Source organism: Oncorhynchus clarkii, chromosome 22, assembly GCF_045791955.1.
Source record: "Oncorhynchus clarkii lewisi isolate Uvic-CL-2024 chromosome 22, UVic_Ocla_1.0, whole genome shotgun sequence".
In the NCBI taxonomy this organism is placed as follows: Eukaryota; Metazoa; Chordata; class Actinopteri; order Salmoniformes; family Salmonidae; genus Oncorhynchus; species Oncorhynchus clarkii.
Window position 1 is genome coordinate 25940448 of NC_092168.1, and position 21080 is coordinate 25961527.

The window sequence follows — 21080 nt, forward strand, 5'->3', positions numbered from 1 at the left end:
ATCTGACCATATGACATTCTCCCAATCTTCTTCTGGACATGTACTGGCTTAAGCAGGGGGACACGTCTAGCACTGCAGGATTTGAGTCCCTGGTGGCGTAGTGTGTTACTGATGGTAGGCTTTGTTACTTTGGTCCCAGCTCTCTGCAGGTCATTCACTAGGTCCCCCCGTGTGGTTCAGGGATTTTTGCTCACCGTTCTTGTGATCATTTTGACCCCACGGGGTGAGATCTTGCGTGGAGCCCCAGATCGAGGGAGATTATCAGTGGTCTTGTATGTCTTCCATTTCCTAATAATTGCTCCCACAGTTGATTTATTCAAACCAAGCTGCTTACCTATTGCAGATTCAGTCTTCCCAGCCTGGTACAGGTCTACAATTTTGTTTCTGGTGTCCTTTGACAGCTCTTTGGTCTTGGCCATAGTGGAGTTTGGAGTGTGACTGTTTGAGGTTGTGGACAGGTGTCTTTTATACTGATAACAAGTTCAAACAGGTGCCATTAATACAGGTGCCATTAATACAGTGGAGTACAGAGGAGCCTCTTAAAGAAGAAGTTACAGGTCTGTGAGAGCCAGAAATCTTGCTTGTTTGTAGGTGACCAAATACTTATTTTCCACCATAATTTGCAAATAAATTCATTAAAAATCCTACAATGTGATTTTTTTTTCTCATTTTGTCTGTCATAGTTGAAGTGTACCTATGATGAAAATCATCATCATCATCACAGGCCTCTCTCATCTTTTAAGTGGGAGAACTTGCACAATTGGTGGCTGAGTAAATACTTTTTTGCCCCACTGTATATTCTTAATACATTCCTTACTTAGATGTACGTGTATTTTGGGTATATGTTGTGAAACTGTTAGATATTACTTGTTAGATATTACTGCACTGTCAGAGCTTGAAGCACAAGCATTTCGCTACACCCGCAATAACATCTGCTAAACATGTGTATGTGACCAATACATTTGATTTGGCAGGAGGTTAGAAAGTGCAGCTCTCTCTCTCTCTCCATGTGTGTCTTTGCGTGCATGCCTTCCTGCGTGTGTTTGTGTGTGTGTGGGTGTGTGTGTGAATGTAGAACTAGAACAATTAGAGCATTCCTGAGTAAAAATGACAGAGGACAGGCTGTACTGTACCCCATGTTCCAGCTCTGTTCACTCCTCCTTGGCATGGTATTTATAGCCCAGGCAGCACCTTCCAATGAGAGAACAGTCATCAACAGCTACACAGCATGGTGACATGGAGGCAGCGACTCTGTCACTGTCAGCTCTAGTAAGGATATTACAGCTTGGGAGGCAGTTCCTCTACTTCGACTATAAAGTAGGCTGCTAAATGTGGTTTTGCACATTGCTAGTCGCTAACATTAGTTAAGTGATTCTATGACCAATACACACAAGAACATGTATTTGTTTATACAGTAGATCAAGTGAAAAACTAATTGCAAACCATCAGTATTCTAACATTTTGATCCTATGTCCTACATCATGTGCTTCAACTTTGAGAGTACACACTAAGAAAAGAGGATTCCTCAAGGGTTCTTTGGGAATTTGAGCCCTTCAATGGTTCTTTGTAGTTCACAAAAGGGTTCTTTGCTCTTTTAGTGATAATTAAAATATAGGGACGGCTGCTCATTGGAATAATTTGGGCCGTGTTTAGCACAAAGCTAAAAAAGCTTTTTGTGCAACCGTGACTGCGAGTGTCATTCCAGTTTATCTAATCTGTTATGTTATGTGATTGCATGCTATATATGACAATATATAGTGATGGTGTCTTGGGTAATACTCATGTATGGCCTTGTGTTAATTGAGAATGGTTGACAATATCAATGGTTCTCAATTCTCTCCTCGGGGATCTCCAGCAGTTCAAGATTTAGCACACCTGATTGAACTTGTACATTGCCATAAAAATACCTATGGAATTTTAACAACCTAATATGGATAACCAGCCCCAAAAAATTTGGGATCTTCAAAAGGATCTATAAAGAACCTTTGATATTGAGAATGGTTCTATAAAGAACCTTTGATATTGAGAATGGTTCTATAAAGAACCTTTGATATTGAGAATGGTTCTATAAAGAACTTTTCTTGCTGAAGAACCCAAAAGGGGTTGTAACCATAGCGGAACCCTTATTGGTGCTATTTAAACTCAGCAAATAAAGAAACGTCCCTTTTTCAGGACCCTGTCTTTCAAAGATAATTGGTAAAAATCTAAATAACTTCACAGCTCTTCATTGTAAAGGGTTTAAACACTGTTTCCCATGCTTGTTCAATGAACCATAAACAATTAATGAACATGCACCTGTGGAACGGTCATTAAGACACTAACAGCTTACAAATGGTTGGCAATTAAGGTCACAGTTATGAAATTTAAGGACACTAAAGAGGCCTTTCTACTGACTCTGAAAAACACCAAAAGAAAGATGCCCAGGTTCCCTGATCATCTGAGTGAATGTGCCTTAGGCGCTAAAGGGAGACAGGACGGACAGCTGATCATCCTCGCAGTGGCAGACCACGTGTAACAACACCTGCACAGGATCGGTACATCCGAACATCACACCTGCGGGACGGGTACAGGATGGCAACAATAACTGCCCGAGCTACACCAGAAACGCACAATCCCTCCATCAGTGCTCAGACTGTCCACAATAGGCTGAGAGAGGCTGGACTGAGGGCTTGTAGGCCTGTTGTAAAGGCAGGTCCTCACCAGTCATCACTGGCAAAAACATTGCCTATGGGCACAAACCCACCGTCGCTGGACCAGACAGGATTGGCAAAAAGTGCTCTTCGCTGACGAGTCGCGACTTTGTCTCACCAGGGGTGATGGTCGGATTCGCGTTTATCGTCGAAGGAATGAGCGTTACACCGAGGCCTGTACTCTGGAGCGGGATCGATTTGGAGCTGGAGGGCCCATCATGGTCTGGGGAGGTGTGTCACAGCATCATCGGTCTGAGCTTGTTGTCATTGCAGGCAATCTCAACGCTGTGCGTTACAGGTAAAATATCCTCCTCCCTCATGTAGTACCCTTCCTGCAGGCTCATCCTGACATGACCCTTCAGCATGACAATGCCACCAGCTCGTTCTGTGTGTGATTTCCTGCAAGACAGGAATGTCAGTGTTCTGCCATGGCCAGCGAAGAGCCCGGATCTCAATCCCATTGAGCACGTCTGGGACCTGCTGAATTGGAGGGTGAGAGCTAGGGCCATTCAGAAATGTCTGGGAACTTGCAGGTGCCTTGGTGGAAGAGTGGGGTAACATCTCACAGAAAAAAATGGAAAATCTGGTGCAGTCCATGAGGAGGAGATGCAGTGCAGTACTTAATGCAGCGGGTGGCCACACCAGATACTGACTGTTACTTTTGATGTTGACCCCCCATTTGTTCAGGGACACATTATTCAATTTATGTTAGTCACATGTCTGTGGAACTGGTTCAGTTTATGTCTCAGTTGTTGAATCTTGTTATGTTCATACAAATATTTACACATGCTAAATTTGCTGAAAATAAACGCAGTTTACAGTGACAGGACGTTTCATTTTTTAGGACCTTTTTTAATGGTTCTTTATAGCACCATACCTGTTCCATTTAGAACCTTATGAGTGTGGTTCTTTATATAACCTTCAAAAACATGTTATATATATATAGCACCAAAAAGGGATTCACTGTGGTTACCAGTCAAATAGCCCTTATTTGGCATTATACAGAACCATTTATTTTTCCACTTTGTTGCGTTACAGCCTTATTCTAAAAATTGATTAAATTGTTTTTCCCCTCATCAATCTACACACAATACCCCATAATGACAAAGCAAAAACTGTTTGAAATGTTTGCAAATGTAAAAAAAGAAAAATACTGAAATATCACATTTACATAAGTATTCAGACCCTTCCCTCAGTTGTTGGAGCACCTTTGGCAGTCTCGAGTATTTTGGGGTATAACGCTACAAGCTTGGCACACCAGTATTTGGGTAGTTTCTTCCATTCTTCTCTGCAGATCCTTTCAAGCTCTGTCAGGTTGGATGGGAAGCATTGTTGCACAACTGTTTTCAGGTCTCTACAGAGATGTTCGATCAGGTTCAAGTCCGGGCTCTGGCTGGGCCACTCAAGGACATCCAGAAACTTGTCCCAAAGCCACTCCTGCGTTGTCTTGTCTGTGTGCTTAGGGTCGTTGTCCTGTTGGAAGGTGAATCTTCGCCCCAGTCTGATGCTACCACCACCATGCTTCACCGCAGGGATGGTGCCAGGTTTATTCCAGACGTGACGCTTGGCATTAAGGCCAAAGATTTCAATCTTGGTTTCATCAGACCAGAGAACCTTTTTTCTCATGCTCTGAGAGTCCTTAGGTGCCTTTTGGCAAACTCCAAGCGGGCTGTCATGTGCCTTTTACTGAGGAGTGGCTTCCGTCTGGCCACTCTGCCATAAAGGCCTGATTGGCGGAGTGCTGCAAAGATGGGTGTCCTTCTCCACAGAGGAAATCTGAAATCGAGCTCTGTCAGTGTACATCAGGTTCTTGGTCACCTACCTGACCAAGGCCATTCTCCCCCGATTGCTCAGTTTGGCCGGTCGGCCAGCTCTAGGAAGAGTCTTGGTGGTTCTAAACTTCTTTCCATTTAAGAATGATGGAGGCCACTATGTTCTTGGGGACATTCAATGCTGCAGAATTTATTATAGTATCCTTCCCCAGATCTGTGCCTCGACACAATCCGGTCTCTGAGCTCTACGGACAATTCCTTTGACCTCATGGCTTGGTTTTTGCTCTGACAGCACTGTCAACTGTGAGACCTTATATAGACAGGTGTGTGCCTTTCCAAATAATGTCCAATCAATTGAATTTACCACGGGTAGACTCCAATCAAGTTGTAGAAACATCTCAAGGATGATCAATGGAAACAAGATGCACTTGAGCTCAATTTCGAGTCTTATAGCAAAGGGTCTGAATACGTATGTAAATAAGTTATATCTGTTTGTTATTTTTAGAAATACATTTGCAAACATTTCTAAACACTTGTTTTCGCTTTGTCATAATGGGTTATTGTGTGTAGATTGATGAGGAAAATGTTTATTTCATACATTTTAGATAAAGCCTGTAATGTGGAAAAAGTCAAGGGGTCTGAATACTTTCCGAATGCACTGTATATCGACTGTGTGTGAGTACAGAGGTTGTCTATCCACTGTGTGTGAGTACAGAGGTTGTCTATCCACTGTGTGTGTATAGAGAGGTTGTCTATCCACTGTGTGTGTATAGGGAGGTAGTATATCCACTGTGTGTGAGTAGAGAGGTTGTATATCCACTGTGTGTGAGTAGAGAGGTTGTCTATCCACTGTGTGTGTATAGAGAGGTTGTCTATCCACTGTGTGTGTATAGGGATGTAGTATATCCACTGTGTGTGAGTAGAGAGGTTGTATATCTATTGTGTGTGAGTACAGAGGTTGTCTATCCACTGTGTGTGAGTAGAGAGGTAGTCTATCCACTGTGTGTGTATAGAGAGGTTGTCTATCCACTGTGTGTGTATAGAGAGGTTGTCTATCCACTGTGTGTGTATAGAGAGGTAGTATATCCATTGTGTGTATATAGGGAGGTAGTATATCCACTGTGTGTGAGTAGAGAGGTTGTATATCCACTGTGTGTAAGTAGAGAGGTTGTATATGCATTGTGTGTGAGTAGAGAGGTTGTCTATCCACTGTGTGTGAGTAGAGAGGTAGTCTATCCACTGTGTGTGTATAGAGAGGTTGTCTATCCACTGTGTGTGTATAGAGAGATAGTATATCCATTGTGTGTGAGTAGAGAGGTTGTCTATCCACTGTGTGTGTATAGAGAGGTAGTATATCCACTGTGTGTGAGTAGAGAGGTTGTATATCTATTGTGTGTGAGTACAGAGGTTGTCTATCCACTGTGTGTGAGTAGAGAGGTAGTCTATCCACTGTGTGTGTATAGAGAGGTTGTCTATCCACTGTGTGTGTATAGAGAGGTTGTCTATCCACTGTGTGTGTATAGAGAGGTAGTATATCCATTGTGTGTATATAGGGAGGTAGTATATCCACTGTGTGTGAGTAGAGAGGTTGTATATCCACTGTGTGTAAGTAGAGAGGTTGTATATGCATTGTGTGTGAGTAGAGAGGTTGTCTATCCACTGTGTGTGAGTAGAGAGGTTGTATATCCACTGTGTGTAAGTAGAGAGGTTGTATATGCATTGTGTGTGAGTAGAGAGGTTGTCTATCCACTGTGTGTGAGTAGAGAGGTAGTCTATCCACTGTGTGTGTATAGAGAGGTTGTCTATCCACTGTGTGTGTATAGAGAGATAGTATATCCATTGTGTGTGAGTAGAGAGGTTGTCTATCCACTGTGTGTGTATAGAGAGGTAGTATATCCACTGTGTGTGAGTAGAGAGGTTGTATATCTATTGTGTGTGAGTACAGAGGTTGTCTATCCACTGTGTGTGAGTAGAGAGGTAGTCTATCCACTGTGTGTGTATAGAGAGGTTGTCTATCCACTGTGTGTGTATAGAGAGGTTGTCTATCCACTGTGTGTGTATAGAGAGGTAGTATATCCATTGTGTGTATATAGGGAGGTAGTATATCCACTGTGTGTGAGTAGAGAGGTTGTATATCCACTGTGTGTAAGTAGAGAGGTTGTATATGCATTGTGTGTGAGTAGAGAGGTTGTCTATCCACTGTGTGTGAGTAGAGAGGTAGTCTATCCACTGTGTGTGTATAGAGAGGTTGTCTATCCACTGTGTGTGTATAGAGAGATAGTATATCCATTGTGTGTGAGTAGAGAGGTTGTCTATCCACTGTGTGTGTATAGAGAGGTAGTATATCCATTGTGTGTGAGTAGAGAGGTTGTCTATCCACTGTGTGTGAGTAGAGAGGTTGTCTATCCACTGTGTGTGAGTAGAGAGGTCGTCTATCCACGGTGTGTGTATAGGGAGGTAGTATATCCACTGTGTGGGTATAGGGAGGTAGTATATCCACAATGTATGTGTATAGGGAGGTAGTATATCCACTGTGTGGGTATAGGGAGGTAGTATATCCACTGTGTGTGAGTAGAGAGGTTGTCTATCCACTGTGTGTGTATAGGGAGGTAGTATATCCACGGTGTGTGAGTAGAGAGGTAGTATATCCACTGTGTGTGAGTAGAGAGGTTGTATACTGTGCGTGGCGTTGAGGGCCATTGTTCAGTTTCTTTCCTGTATTTTCAAAGCCAGATCCAGCCGTGTTTCTAATAACTGAATGATCTACTGTGTTATTACACCGGCCACTATGGGTAATGCAATAACACAGGATGCCTGGAGAACAGAAAAGTGTGAGCGTGTGTGTGTGCGCCCCCCACACACAGCCTTCGCATCTCACTCTCACAGTGTGTGTGTGTGCCCCCCCCCACACACAGCCTTCGCATCTCACTCTCACAGTGTGTGTGTGTGCCCCCCCCACACACAGCCTTCGCATCTCACTCTCACAGTGTGTGTGTGTGCCCCCCCACACACAGCCTTCGCATCTCACTCTCACAGTGTGTGTGTGTGCCCCCCCCACACACAGCCTTCGCATCTCACTCTCACAGTGTGTGTGTGTGTGGGAAACGTCCACATCATATTCACCAGATGCATCTTTCTCCTCAGTCTTCACACAGCCAGAGAGAATAGCCGTGAGCCCAGCCGTACTATATGCAAACACAGCCGTTTCTTGCCTCAGGAAGTACCCAGGCATTCTCTCCTTCATAATAAATCTGGAGCCAGCTTTCACATTTTAATATCTTAGCATTCATATGTCAGCAATATAAAGAGCCATCAAACAGCAACACACACACACACACTCACACACACACACAAAACACATACACCTGAGGTACAGTATCCGCAGCTAAACTAACTAAACAACAGGGATTGAGACTTGAAATAATCACTGAAGACCGCCATGCAGTGCAACATTTTAGTCTGCCTTAAAGGCACTGCATGGTCAATCTGACATCTGCATTCATACTAATTGCGCTTCACGGAGCAGCGTATAGCTGTTGAGGAGAGCTGTTGTGAAGGAAGTTGTCAAGGAAATGAATGTGTTTATACAAACCGCCCCCACGTACCAACAACCAATCATGTCAATGCGGAGCTATGCGGAGCCCTCTGCATTGTTAAAACATTTGGGAGGCGCAAGGCAATGCGGTACAGAGCTCAATTTGGCCTCTGCATGCCCCCGGAAGCGCTTCAATTGTGTCACACCCTCTATACAGAGCCTCCGATCACATTTTCGGATCAAGCATAAATTGGTCTGTAGTAAACTTTAAACTGTATACCAACACATTGTATAACTAAACAATCCCCAAGACCGCCTTAAGACAGTGTACTAGCAGGCCACTTTAACATTCCTACTGGGTCTGTCAATAGGCTGTATATTAGCAGGGTAATTACCCTTAAATTATGTATGTCTTTATAATGCCTCTCCCACATATTCCACAGCCACATTCCACAAACTCTGGCCTGTACTCAGTCTTCTCAGTGCCAGATGTCACCAATGAGAGAGGTCACAGATCCAATAAAGACCCACACAAAGGGCCTTTTTTCAGCAGGCAATGACAGGGGCAGCACTCGGAGGTCAGCAGAGGGCCTGGAGGTAGTAGCGCTGGTACTGATAGTGATGACTGTCTGGACATGTAATGCCAATGAGTAGAGGCTGACTTAGTTCACCCTGCAATCTCCCGCAAGTCTAGAGACAGAACTACAACCATGCTAAACCTCAACCCAAAAGCTAACCTCTCCCAAACCTTGACCTATAATCTTAATCTAGAAATGAGGGTAATCCTGAAAAGCAAAGTAATTCCAAAGTAGCATAATTCCTGAAAATCCTTGGAATTCCACAGTAATTCCTGAAAATCCTTGGAATTCCACAGTAATTCCTGAAAATCCTTGGAATTCCACAGTAATTCCTGAAAATCCTTGGAATTTCACAGTAATTCCTGAAAATCCTTGGAATTCCACAGTAATTCCTGAACATCCTTGGAATTCCACAGTAATTCCTGAACATATTTGGAAATTCCAAAGTGTTTTCCACAATCTAACCCCGAAGCCCACAAGTGTGTGTCAGGGTTGGTGACAATTCTAATTGGTGTCAACTCAGGAAGATTTTTTTTGTTATTCTTTACATAAATAAATATATTTTGAATTTATTGAGAAGTCATTGAAAATAGACAACCTGTGTGTATGTGTGTGTGACAGTTCTAACTGTGTGGTTTCAAGAGACCTCACCTCCAACCACTTTAGGTTCAGTGTTTACTCAGGCATTACTTAGCACCACAGTGTGTGAGACCCACCCGGGTGAGTGACACACACACACACACACACACACACACACACACACACACACTGACCACCCAAACACAACCCCAGCACAGCAAAAAGTCTTCCTGATCCCTGTATAGTTAGCTCAGCTGTCTATTAACCCTCTACACGCATACCCATATTCGGTTGAAAGTTGCAGATTTGGACACTGATAAGTGCCTAAATTGGAATGAGGTGGCTGTATAGTAACATGCTAAGGGTGTCCGCTTCACAGGTCTGTATGAGTTTTGACTGATAGACATTCTGAACTTGAGCCCCTCACGCGACAAGAAGTTGCACCATCCCTCCCGATAATTGCGCAACTTTTTTGTTTTCTGAGTTAGGGAATTGCTGTAAATTACGAGGACTAGATATATTTTGAAAGATGAGACATTGAGGATTATAATAAATACCGCTTTGATGTCATACAAGCATGTCAAACACCCGTGAGTCCAAAAGTGCACCGCACATTTCCATATCATCAAACTCATGTAATATACCATGTCAACATTTATGATCACTATGCTGGATGTCCAGTTACAAGACGACATGGCGTCATACCTTCGCTTGTCCTGTATTATGAAGAAAATTTGCCACGGACCACGCATCTGAATGCACTCATGACTCCACTCTATGCGCACCAAAATTACCATCTGCTTCTCCAAATTGCCTTGTGAATATTCGTATCATGCTACTGAATGTATAGTCAATGTAAATGCACATAACTTTTCTCCAAACTGTTCCCCTTTACACTGAATAAAAATATAAACACAACGTGTAAATTGTTGGTCCCATGTTTCATGAGCTGAAATAAAAGATCCCAGAAATGTTTCATATGCACAAAAAGCATATTTCTCTCATATTCTATGGAATATAGAATATCCCTGTTAGTAAGCATTTCTCCTTTGAAAAGATAATCCATCCACCTGACAGGTGTGGCACATCAAGAAGCTGATTAAACAGCATGATCATTACACAGGTGCACCTTGAGTGCTGGGCCACTCTAAAATGTGCAGTATTGTCACACAACATAATGCCACAGATGTTTTGAGGAGCGTGCATTTGGCATGCAGACTCCAGGACTGTCCACCAAAGCTGTTGCCAGAGAATTGAATGTTAATTTCTCTACCATAAGCCACCTCCAATGTTGTTTTAGAGAATTTGGAAGTACGTCCAACCGGCCTCACAATCGTAGACCACATGTAACCACGCCAGCCCAGGACCTCCACATCCAGCTGATCGATGCCCCCTACCGTTTTTTTTTAGGTATCTTTGACAAACCGAAGCATATCTGTATTCCCAGTCATGTGAAATCAATAGATTAGGGTCTAATGAATGTATTTCAATTGACTGATTCCCTTATATAAACTGTAACTCAGTAAAATATTTGAAATTGTTGCATGTTGCGTTTATATTTTTGTTCAGTGTAATTGCTACCATTGTTATGCATTTCCATATTTCTTCTGCAAAATACATTTAAATGTAGCCCTATCCATTTAGGCCAATTCCCACGAGTGTAAAGAGTTAACTCTGTTTGATACCCATGGAGCCAAAGATAATAAAGAGTATCCTCGTTTGCTTGCAACAATATCACTTCATCAACTTAACAAACACTGAAAGAGGAAATTCACAGGATAGTGTGTGTTTGTGTGTGTGTGTGTGTGTGTGTGTTTGAGTGTGCGTGTGTGTGTGTCTTTGTGTGTATGTATGTGTATGTGTGTGTGTGTGTGTGTGTGTGTTTTTCTGTTCCATCTGTGTGGTCCAAAACACTGTCAAAAATACCAATCCTTGCCCTATTTCCATCAGAGATATAGAGGACACATTCACATCTGTGAACATAGCTAAACTAAATTATCAAAGATAAATGTCTGTGCTGTTTTAGGATAGTCCTACAAACCATGATGATAAAATAATATGCTGTGTGGCCATCATAATCTACAAACAGATTTGGAAGAAGATCTTCCAATTAAAATGCAATTTTCTAATTGTCTCCATAATGAAGTCTAGTGTGCAATGTCCCTTGGATAATGCCATGTTAATCGTTTCTCCCTTGAAAAGAAAACCAGGCTTTTAATTATTAGGTCCAATGTTTGTCACAAATATAACTAGACTAGTCTACATTCTAAGTGCTCCAGCTGTGCCACGAAAAGCAGGGCTGCATTAAAAAATCATAGTCCCTGGGGCTTAGATATTTTTTGATGAGCCTAATATTAAACACGTAATTTAACTGTGAAAATGTTTTCTCTGCTTCAAGGGCCCCCTTACTGGTTTAGGCCCTGGGGCTTCAGCCCCTGTAAGCCCCTGCAATAATCAGGTCCTGCCTAAAAGCACCAAAAAACCATAAAGCCAGTAAAGAGAGCAGAGCCTTTCACGTTTAATATAGAAGTAACCTATGTCAATCATAATATGTTGTTTGGCTTTGCATTGATTACCATTTAACAAAACAATCTGAAGTCCAACTTACCTCGGTTTGACAGAGCGCTATGGCCAGCAATAGGAGGAAGGGGACACTTTGCAACATCTGGGAAGACAGAGGCAAGGAAGAGAAAAATATGAAAATATACGAAAGTTGAAAAACGCATGTTATTGGTTAATGTCAAGTAAAATAGTCAAATAAATAAAGAGCAATATTAGAAAATTACCATTTTGAAAAGCGGCTCTGTTCAGACGTCTGTTGCGAGGAGGAGGTGGGCGCAGAATGTATCGGTAACCGAGGCGAGCGAGAGGTCTGTGATTTCAGGAAATTTGAGGAGCGCTGAGGAATTCCTGGTCTCGAGTCTTGCCCCCGATATGGCGTGACCAATGAACATCTCCGGAGCGCAGGAACGTTATGGAGCGTTCACGTGCTAGTCGGAACTACGAAACTCAGAAATGTCCTACTTGCAAAATGGTTGTACCCAGTGGACATACAACGTGATGAAGACGTATTTTATTGGTTGAAATATGGTCGGGACTTCTTATAACCAGATCACAAGCAGATTAAGATGTATTTTTCATGATTTTTATTTCCCCTGTCTTATTTCGGCTGATATCTAGTTGTTACTGAGCAGTTATCTAAATGCTACTCAATTAATAGACGTAAATCTATATAATCATTATACAAATTGGAGTAATGTTATTTTTTAGCAGGGTTTGCATGATACAGCTTAGCACACTTGACAAACAACAGCTGGCAGAGCGCACCAAAGCAGGTTATGGTCTCATGGCTTACTGTACCCCCACTGAAACACATTGCTGTACATTTACAGCAAAACACTTACCTTTGCTATTATATTTCTATATTACAGTACAGTACTGTGAAGAGGAGTGCATTATCAGGGCTAAATGGTATTCCACTACAATTCCTCTACAATGCTGTAAAATTGCAATTTCTGTAATTTTACAATGTAAATTTAAAATAAAACATTGTATTGCCTGTTTTGATGTATATTTATGGCAACATACTATGAATTAGGTTGCATTGTGGGAAATGTTGTGGGCGAGGAACAAATCTGTAGCTCATTAACACATTTTGAGGCATGCAGTGTAAGAGGCACTATTTGTTGCATCCGTTAGTTAGAATGCTGCACCCCAAAGAAAATAGTACCATACCATAAGTTTGGAATCTAAAAACCTTGTCCTGCAAAACTAAATTTAACTTACTGACTACTGTGCAGCCAGTAATTTACTGTAATGCAATAACATACTGTATTTTTGGAATCTAAAAACATTTTCCTGTAAATCTAAAGTAATTTACTAGCTACTGTGCTGCCAGTACTTCACTGTAATTCCATACCAACCCCACAGAATACAGTAACATACTGTTTTTTTGGAGTGCCAAAAAACTTTTGAACACTAATGGGTACATGGTAGTGTTGTTTCTGTCTCATTTATATATTTTGAGGCTTGCCTTGTAAGAGGTTATATTTGTTGCATCGGTAACTGAAATGTGGAAGTAGTTCCCAAACAATTGAATGTGTTTAGGGGACTGATCAGAGTGGCAGCTAGCCTCAAACTTTTAATGGTTGAGTGTTCAGCCATGTTTTGAACCTTTTGCACTGTTTTGCCATCTAGCCACTGCCAGTTGAGAAGCCTTTGTTAAGGCCTCTACAACTGCAAGTGATATAAAACCCCAAATATTCATTGGTATAATGTAATATATAATTACATACTCACTGTTAGCAATTGCTGTAATTTTATTACCATACAATTTAACAATAAAGTACTGTATTACAGTTTTTCTGTTTATTTACTGCAGTGTTCTATAAATTACGGTCAAATGTTGTGGGCTGGGAAATAATCGCTGGCTCATTAATATATTTAGAGGTGTGCCTTTATTGTGACTATATTTACTACACTAAATAAACACCAAATACAGTATTTGTAGTACTGCAACATACAAATAACTAGCAGCCAACCTGCTTGCACCAATCACATGTACGTACAGTGAAATGCCAATATTTAAATGACAGTAGCATTTACTTTCTCACAGTATAGTAGGTACATTTTACAGTATTGTGCTGTATCATTGCTCTGATATTACAGTCACAGGAAACTGGTAGCAATTTACTGAATATTACAGTAACGTACTTGGCACCAACCAGAGATGGGAAAAGATACAGCAAAAGGTATCTCCTAACAAATACAATATACCTTGAAGACCAGTGTATCTTTAACTACAACAACATGCTCAGGAACAGTTACAGAAACGTTTTACCTGATATGACATGGTTATTTAGCAGACAATCTTATCCAGAGTGACTTACAGTCAGTTCACTAAACTAAGGTATATAAAGAAGGACATATCAAGGCAACGGGTGAATACTTTGAAGAATCTAAACTATAAAATATAGTTTGACTTGTTTAACACTTTTTTGGTTACTACATGATTCCATATGTGTTATTTCATTGTTTTCATGCCTTCACTATTATTCTACAATGTTGAAAATAGTAAAAATAAAGAAAAACTCTTGACTGAGTAGGTGTGTCCAAACCTTTGACTGGTACTGTAAATATGATATTTCAGTAAATGTGAAATTCCTCTTTGGAGTCAACGTCTTTATACAGCATATTGATCATTGAGAGAGGGATAGACAGCCCTTACAACGCAAGATGGCTCCGCATGTAGTATACTTCAGGAAAAATATGTCTGCCATCGAGCTTTATTGTCTGGAAAATAAGGATAATACATTAGACTTCCCTGCACAGGCATTTGTTGAAATATATCAGCACAATGTTCATGGGACACATTTCACATTAGCCATGGATGGAGATAGGGATTTGGATTTGCGGTTTTAAGTAATTCTCCGTACTGGCCAATGATTAGAACAGTGATTCGGATCCAACCATAAATTCATACATTGTGCCCCTGGCCTGAAAGTATGGACGTTCAAGATCAAATCAAATTTAATTTGTCACATACACATGGTTAGCAGATGTTAATGCGAGTGTAGCGAAATACTTGACCATGATGTGTACGCTGAGGAACTTAAAACTTACTACCCTCTCCACTACTGTCTCGTTGATGTGGATAGGGGGGTGCTCCCTCTGCTGTTTCCTGAAGTCCACAATCATTTGTTTTGTTGACGTTGAGTGTGAGGTTATTTTCCTGACACCACACTCCGAGGGCCCTCACCTCCTGCCTGTAGGCCGTCTCGTCGTTGTTGGTATTCAAGCCTACCACTGTAGTGTCGTCCGCAAACCTGATGATTGAGTTGGAGGCGTGCATGGCCACGCAGTCGTGGGTGAACAGGGAGTACAGGAGAGGACTCAGAACGCACCCTTGTGGGGCCCCAGTGTTGAGGATCAGCGGGGTGGAGATGTTGTTACCTACCCTCACCACCTGGGAACGGCCTGTCAGGAAGTCCAGTACCCAGTTGCACAGGGTGGGGTCGAGACCCAGAGTTTCAGGCTTGATGACGAGTTTGGAGGGAACAATGGTGTTAAATGCTGAGCTGTAGTCGATGAACAGCATTCTCACATAGGTATTAACACATTTTGAGGCATGCAGTGTAAGAGGCACTATTTGTTGCATCCGTTAGTTAGAATGCTGCACCCCAAAGAAAATAGTACCATACCATAAGTTTGGAATCTAAAAACCTTGTCCTGCAAAACTAAATTTAACTTACTGACTACTGTGCAGCCAGTAATTTACTGTAATGCAATAACATACTGTATTTTTGGAATCTAAAAACATTTTCCTGTAAATCTAAAGTAATTTACTAGCTACTGTGCTGCCAGTACTTCACTGTAATTCCATACCAACCCCACAGAATACAGTAACATACTGTTTTTTTGGAGTGCCAAAAAACTTTTGAACACTAATGGGTACATGGTAGTGTTGTTTCTGTCTCATTTATATATTTTGAGGCTTGCCTTGTAAGAGGTTATATTTGTTGCATCGGTAACTGAAATGTGGAAGTAGTTCCCAAACAATTGAATGTGTTTAGGGGACTGAACAGAGTGGCAGCTAGCCTCAAACTTTTAATGGTTGAGTGTTCAGCCATGTTTTGAACCTTTTGCACTGTTTTGCCATCTAGCCACTGCCAGTTGAGAAGCCTTTGTTAAGGCCTCTACAACTGCAAGTGATATAAAACCCCAAATATTCATTGGTATAATGTAATATATAATTACATACTCACTGTTAGCAATTGCTGTAATTTTATTACCATACAATTTAACAATAAAGTACTGTATTACAGTTTTTCTGTTTATTTACTGCAGTGTTCTATAAATTACGGTCAAATGTTGTGGGCTGGGAAATAATCGCTGGCTCATTAATATATTTAGAGGTGTGCCTTTATTGTGACTATATTTACTACACTAAATAAACACCAAATACAGTATTTGTAGTACTGCAACATACAAATAACTAGCAGCCAACCTGCTTGCACCAATCACATGTACGTACAGTGAAATGCCAATATTTAAATGACAGTAGCATTTACTTTCTCACAGTATAGTAGGTACATTTTACAGTATTGTGCTGTATCATTGCTCTGATATTACAGTCACATGAAACTGGTAGCAATTTACTGAATATTACAGTAACGTACTTGGCACCAACCAGAGATGGGCAAAGATACAGCAAAAGGTATCTCCTAACAAATACAATATACCTTGAAGACCAGTGTATCTTTAACTACAACAACATGCTCAGGAACAGTTACAGAAACGTTTTACCTGATATGACATGGTTATTTAGCAGACAATCTTATCCAGAGTGACTTACAGTCAGTTCACTAAACTAAGGTATATAAAGAAGGACATATCAAGGCAACGGGTGAATACTTTGAAGAATCTAAACTATAAAATATAGTTTGACTTGTTTAACACTTTTTTGGTTACTACATGATTCCATATGTGTTATTTCATTGCTTTCATGCCTTCACTATTATTCTACAATGTTGAAAATAGTAAAAATAAAGAAAAACTCTTGACTGAGTAGGTGTGTCCAAACCTTTGACTGGTACTGTAAATATGATATTTCAGTAAATGTGAAATTCCTCTTTGGAGTCAACGTCTTTATACAGCATATTGATCATTGAGAGAGGGATAGACAGCCCTTACAACACAAGATGGCTCCGCATGTAGTATACTTCAGGAAAAATATGTCTGCCATCGAGCTTTATTGTCTGGAAAATAAGGATAATACATTAGACTTCCCTGCACAGGCATTTGTTGAAATATATCAGCACAATGTTCATGGGACACATTTCACATTAGCCATGGATGGAGATAGGGATTTGGATTTGCGGTTTTAAGTAATTCTCCGTACTGGCCAATGATTAGAACAGTGATTCGGATCCAACCATAAATTCATACATTGTGCCCCTGGCCTGAAAGTATGGACGTTCAAGATCAAATCAAATTTAATTTGTCACATACACATGGTTAGCAGATGTTAATGCGAGTGTAGCGAAATACTTGACCATGATGTGTACGCTGAGGAACTTAAAACTTACTACCCTCTCCACTACTGTCTCGTCGATGTGGATAGGGGGGTGCTCCCTCTGCTGTTTCCTGAAGTCCACAATCATTTGTTTTGTTGACGTTGAGTGTGAGGTTATTTTCCTGACACCACACTCCGAGGGCCCTCACCTCCTGCCTGTAGGCCGTCTCGTCGTTGTTGGTATTCAAGCCTACCACTGTAGTGTCGTCCGCAAACCTGATGATTGAGTTGGAGGCGTGCATGGCCACGCAGTCGTGGGTGAACAGGGAGTACAGGAGAGGACTCAGAACGCACCCTTGTGGGGCCCCAGTGTTGAGGATCAGCGGGGTGGAGATGTTGTTACCTACCCTCACCACCTGGGAACGGCCTGTCAGGAAGTCCAGTACCCAGTTGCACAGGGTGGGGTCGAGACCCAGAGTTTCAGGCTTGATGACGAGTTTGGAGGGAACAATGGTGTTAAATGCTGAGCTGTAGTCGATGAACAGCATTCTCACATAGGTATTCCTCTTGTCCAGATGGGTTAGGGCAGTGTGCAGTGTGGTTGCAATTGCGTTGTCTGTGGACCTATTGGGGCGGTAAGCAAATTGGAGTGGGTCTAGGGTGTCAGGTAGGGTGGAGGTGATATGGTCTTTGACTTGTCTCACTTGTCTCTCAAAACACACGGAAGTTTATCTCAGTTACCTTAGCTTTCTTGGGAACAGGAACAATGGTGGCCCTCTTGAAGCATGTGGGAACAGCAGACTGGGATAAAGATTGATTGAATATGTCCGTAAACGGCCTCCCGGATGGCACAGAGGTTAAGGGCGCTGTACTGCAGCGCTGTCGTAACCGACCGCGACCGGGAGGTCCGTGGGGCGACGCGCAATTGGCCTAGCGTCGTCCGGGTTAGGGAGGGCTTGGCCGGTAGGGATATCCTTGTCTCATCGCGCACCAGCGACTCCCGTGGCAGGCCGGGCGCAGTGCGCGCCAACCATGGTTGCCAGGTGCACAGTGTTTCCTCCGACACATTGGTGTGGCTGGCTTCCGGGTTGGATACTCGCTGTGTTAAGAAGCAGTGCGGCTTGGTTGGGTTGTGTATCGGAGGATGCATGACTTTCAACCTTCGTCTCTCCCGAGCCCGTTTGGGAGTTGCAGCGATGAGACAAGATATGCATGGTCTGCGCATGCTACTAACAATTGGATTCCACGAAATTGGGGAGAAAAAGGGGTAAAATTTAAATAAATGTTTAAAAAGAATATGTCCCTAAACACACCAGCCAGCTGGTCTGCGCATGCTCTGAGGATGCGGCTGAGGATGCCGTCTGGGCCTGCAGCCTTGCGAGGGTTAACACGTTTAAATGTTTTACTGACATCGGCTGCAGTGAAGGAGAGTCCGCAGCTTTTGGTTGTAGGCTGTGTCAGTGGCACTGTATTGTCCTCAAAGTGGGCAAAAAAGTTATTTAGTCTGTCTGGGAGCAAGACATCCTGGTCCGCGACGGGGCTGGTTTTCTTTTTGTAATCCGTGATTGACTGTAAACCCTGCCACATACCTCTTGTGTCTGAGCCGTTGAATTGCGACTACTTTGTCTCTATACTGACGCTTATGTCACACCCTGACCATAGTTTGCTTTGTATGTTTCTATGTTTTGTTTGGTCAGGGTGTGATCTGAGTGGGCATTCTATGTTGAGTGTCTAGTTTGTCTGTTTCTGTGTTTGGCCTGACATGGTTCTCAATCAGAGGCAGGTGTTAGTCATTGTCTCTGACTGGGAACCATATTTAGGTAGGCTGTTTGGTGTTGGGGTTTGTGGGTGATTCTTTTGTGGGGAAAACTAATTATGTTTGGCTGGGCTTTGCTCACCAGTGGGTGGGCCAGTCTCCCATGGGTGCCCTCCCAGGCTCCCCCATGACTGTGCACCTGCCCAGTCATGTGAAATCCAAAGATTAGGGCCTAATGAATGTATTTCAATGGACTGATTTCCATACATGAACCGTAACTCAGTAAAATTGTTTAAATTGTTGCATTTATATTTTTGTTCAGTATATATAGTCTCGTTATTGTTATTTTGTGTTACACTTTTTTCTTAGTTTTTAACTCTGCATTGTTGGGTAAGTGCTCATAAGTAAGCATTTCACAGTAAAGTCTGTTGTATCAATCACGTGACAAAATGTTATTTGATTTGGATGTAGCTAGCTATTATTGTGTCTCACAGAATTAGCTATTCAAGTTAGCTAGCTAACATTAGCTAGTTAGAGTTGTGAGCTAGCTAGTTAGCCCACATGTTTTTCAAATATTCCAAGATAACTAAGCCTCAATGTGTCGTACACCCTTAAACTAATTAACCCTATCAGTCCTGATACCCCAGCAATAATTGGCTATTCATTTATCTGACTTTCATTAATCTGCATGTCAAGCCCTTATATTTAGGTTTCCGAATGAAGTGTTTCCCCATTTTCTTTTCAGGACAACCAGGGCTAAAAGTAGAACACACAACTTGACATAAATAGTTGCATTCATGAGTTTTATTGACAAATGTTAAAAATTAATTTATATGAATGCTTGAAGTACAGAAATGGTTTGCTCACTGGGAAATTAATATCAAACTAGTCAGTGACAACTGTATGGAGTTTGTGACAGAAACTATGTGAGCTTATTACAGTATCATAGGATTTCCTATGATCTATGTAAAAGAACTCCTTACGTTTTAACGACGCTTGTGGGCATCATAGAGCAAAACATGTACATGTTCGTGAGAGTCTCAGCTTTTCATAAATAGCTCAAACTATTCAGACTCTACAGACATTTGTGACTCGTTTAAGGAAACTAGGCGTATGTCGCGGGTCACTACTTCACAGGAGAGCAATTTTAATCAAAATTAGTTTTGGGGCAGAAATGCCTTCTGGAACATGTGAACTTTCACGTGCCTTAATAACAATCTTATTATTCGTATCACAGAGCCATTTGCTTTGCTAGTTATAGCCTAATGTTAGCTAGCTAACATTGAACCAGGTTGGTTAGCTACCTGCAGATTCATGCAGGGTAGTAATGTCATGAGTTGGGATTATGTTTAATTGTTTAGCTAGCTAGCTAGCTACATGAATTAACAAAAGACTCCACTATGGTAGTATCCATTTCAATAGAATGTCACTGCGACAACTGTTGATAGACTTAGCTGGTAAATTTGCTCTGGCTATCTACTCCAATTTCAGAACACTTTAATCTGTGTGTGCCAGAGCGCAGAATAACTGACGAATTTACGAACACTCAACACCCATTGAATATGTCAAGTGTCAGTAAACTTTTCCAAAAAATTGTAAATTGTTGCCAGCAGCACAGTTGCAGTCACCAACGCTCTGGAAAACATAAAACAGACTAACCAGCTCTGCTAGGGCGAGTAAGATGGTCAGTGAGTTGTTCTCTCATTTGTGTCTGGAAGTAGCTAGCAAGGTAGCCAACGTTAGCCAGTTAGCTTAGGTGCTTGACTGCAGTTGTTAGGGCAGAACGTTTGGAACAACAAAAAGAGATGGGTGGGGCTAAAGCTTAAGAGTGTGTGAACGATGCTGAATGGGTGTAGACAAAGAAGAACTCTTCAGTAGTGATAAGAGAATTATGTTCTCCAGGTACATCACCCAATTTAATTTATATTACTCTGTCTGCCAACCAGAATTTGTAAGATCCTGGTCGAATGAAACAGACGGAGGCCCAGCTAAATAGACAAAAAGGTTTATTCACGGAACGTTCTAAAATCAAGAATACAAAGCAATTCATTTTATACTGACTTCTCACGCCCACACATTCACACAGCCATACACACACACACAAACAGACACACATACACACATACCCACACACACATGCACACAAACAGAAGCAC

The 21080-nt window shown here is 41.7% G+C and overlaps 1 protein-coding gene across 1 annotated transcript in view; it reads right to left on the reverse strand.

Moving 5' to 3' along the window:
* LOC139380640 (follistatin-related protein 1-like) overlaps window positions 1-12156 on the reverse strand; it is a 60669-nt gene extending 48513 nt beyond the window's left edge. Inside the window, exons 1-2 of the mRNA XM_071123531.1 lie at window positions 11941-12156; window positions 11763-11819 (exon numbers count right to left, since the gene is read on the reverse strand). Of these exons, the coding sequence (XP_070979632.1) occupies window positions 11763-11819; window positions 11941-11943 (60 nt within the window). The 5' untranslated portion in view covers window positions 11944-12156. The remainder of the gene's footprint in view (window positions 1-11762; window positions 11820-11940) is intronic.
* Between the last annotated feature and the right edge of the window lie 8924 nt (window positions 12157-21080).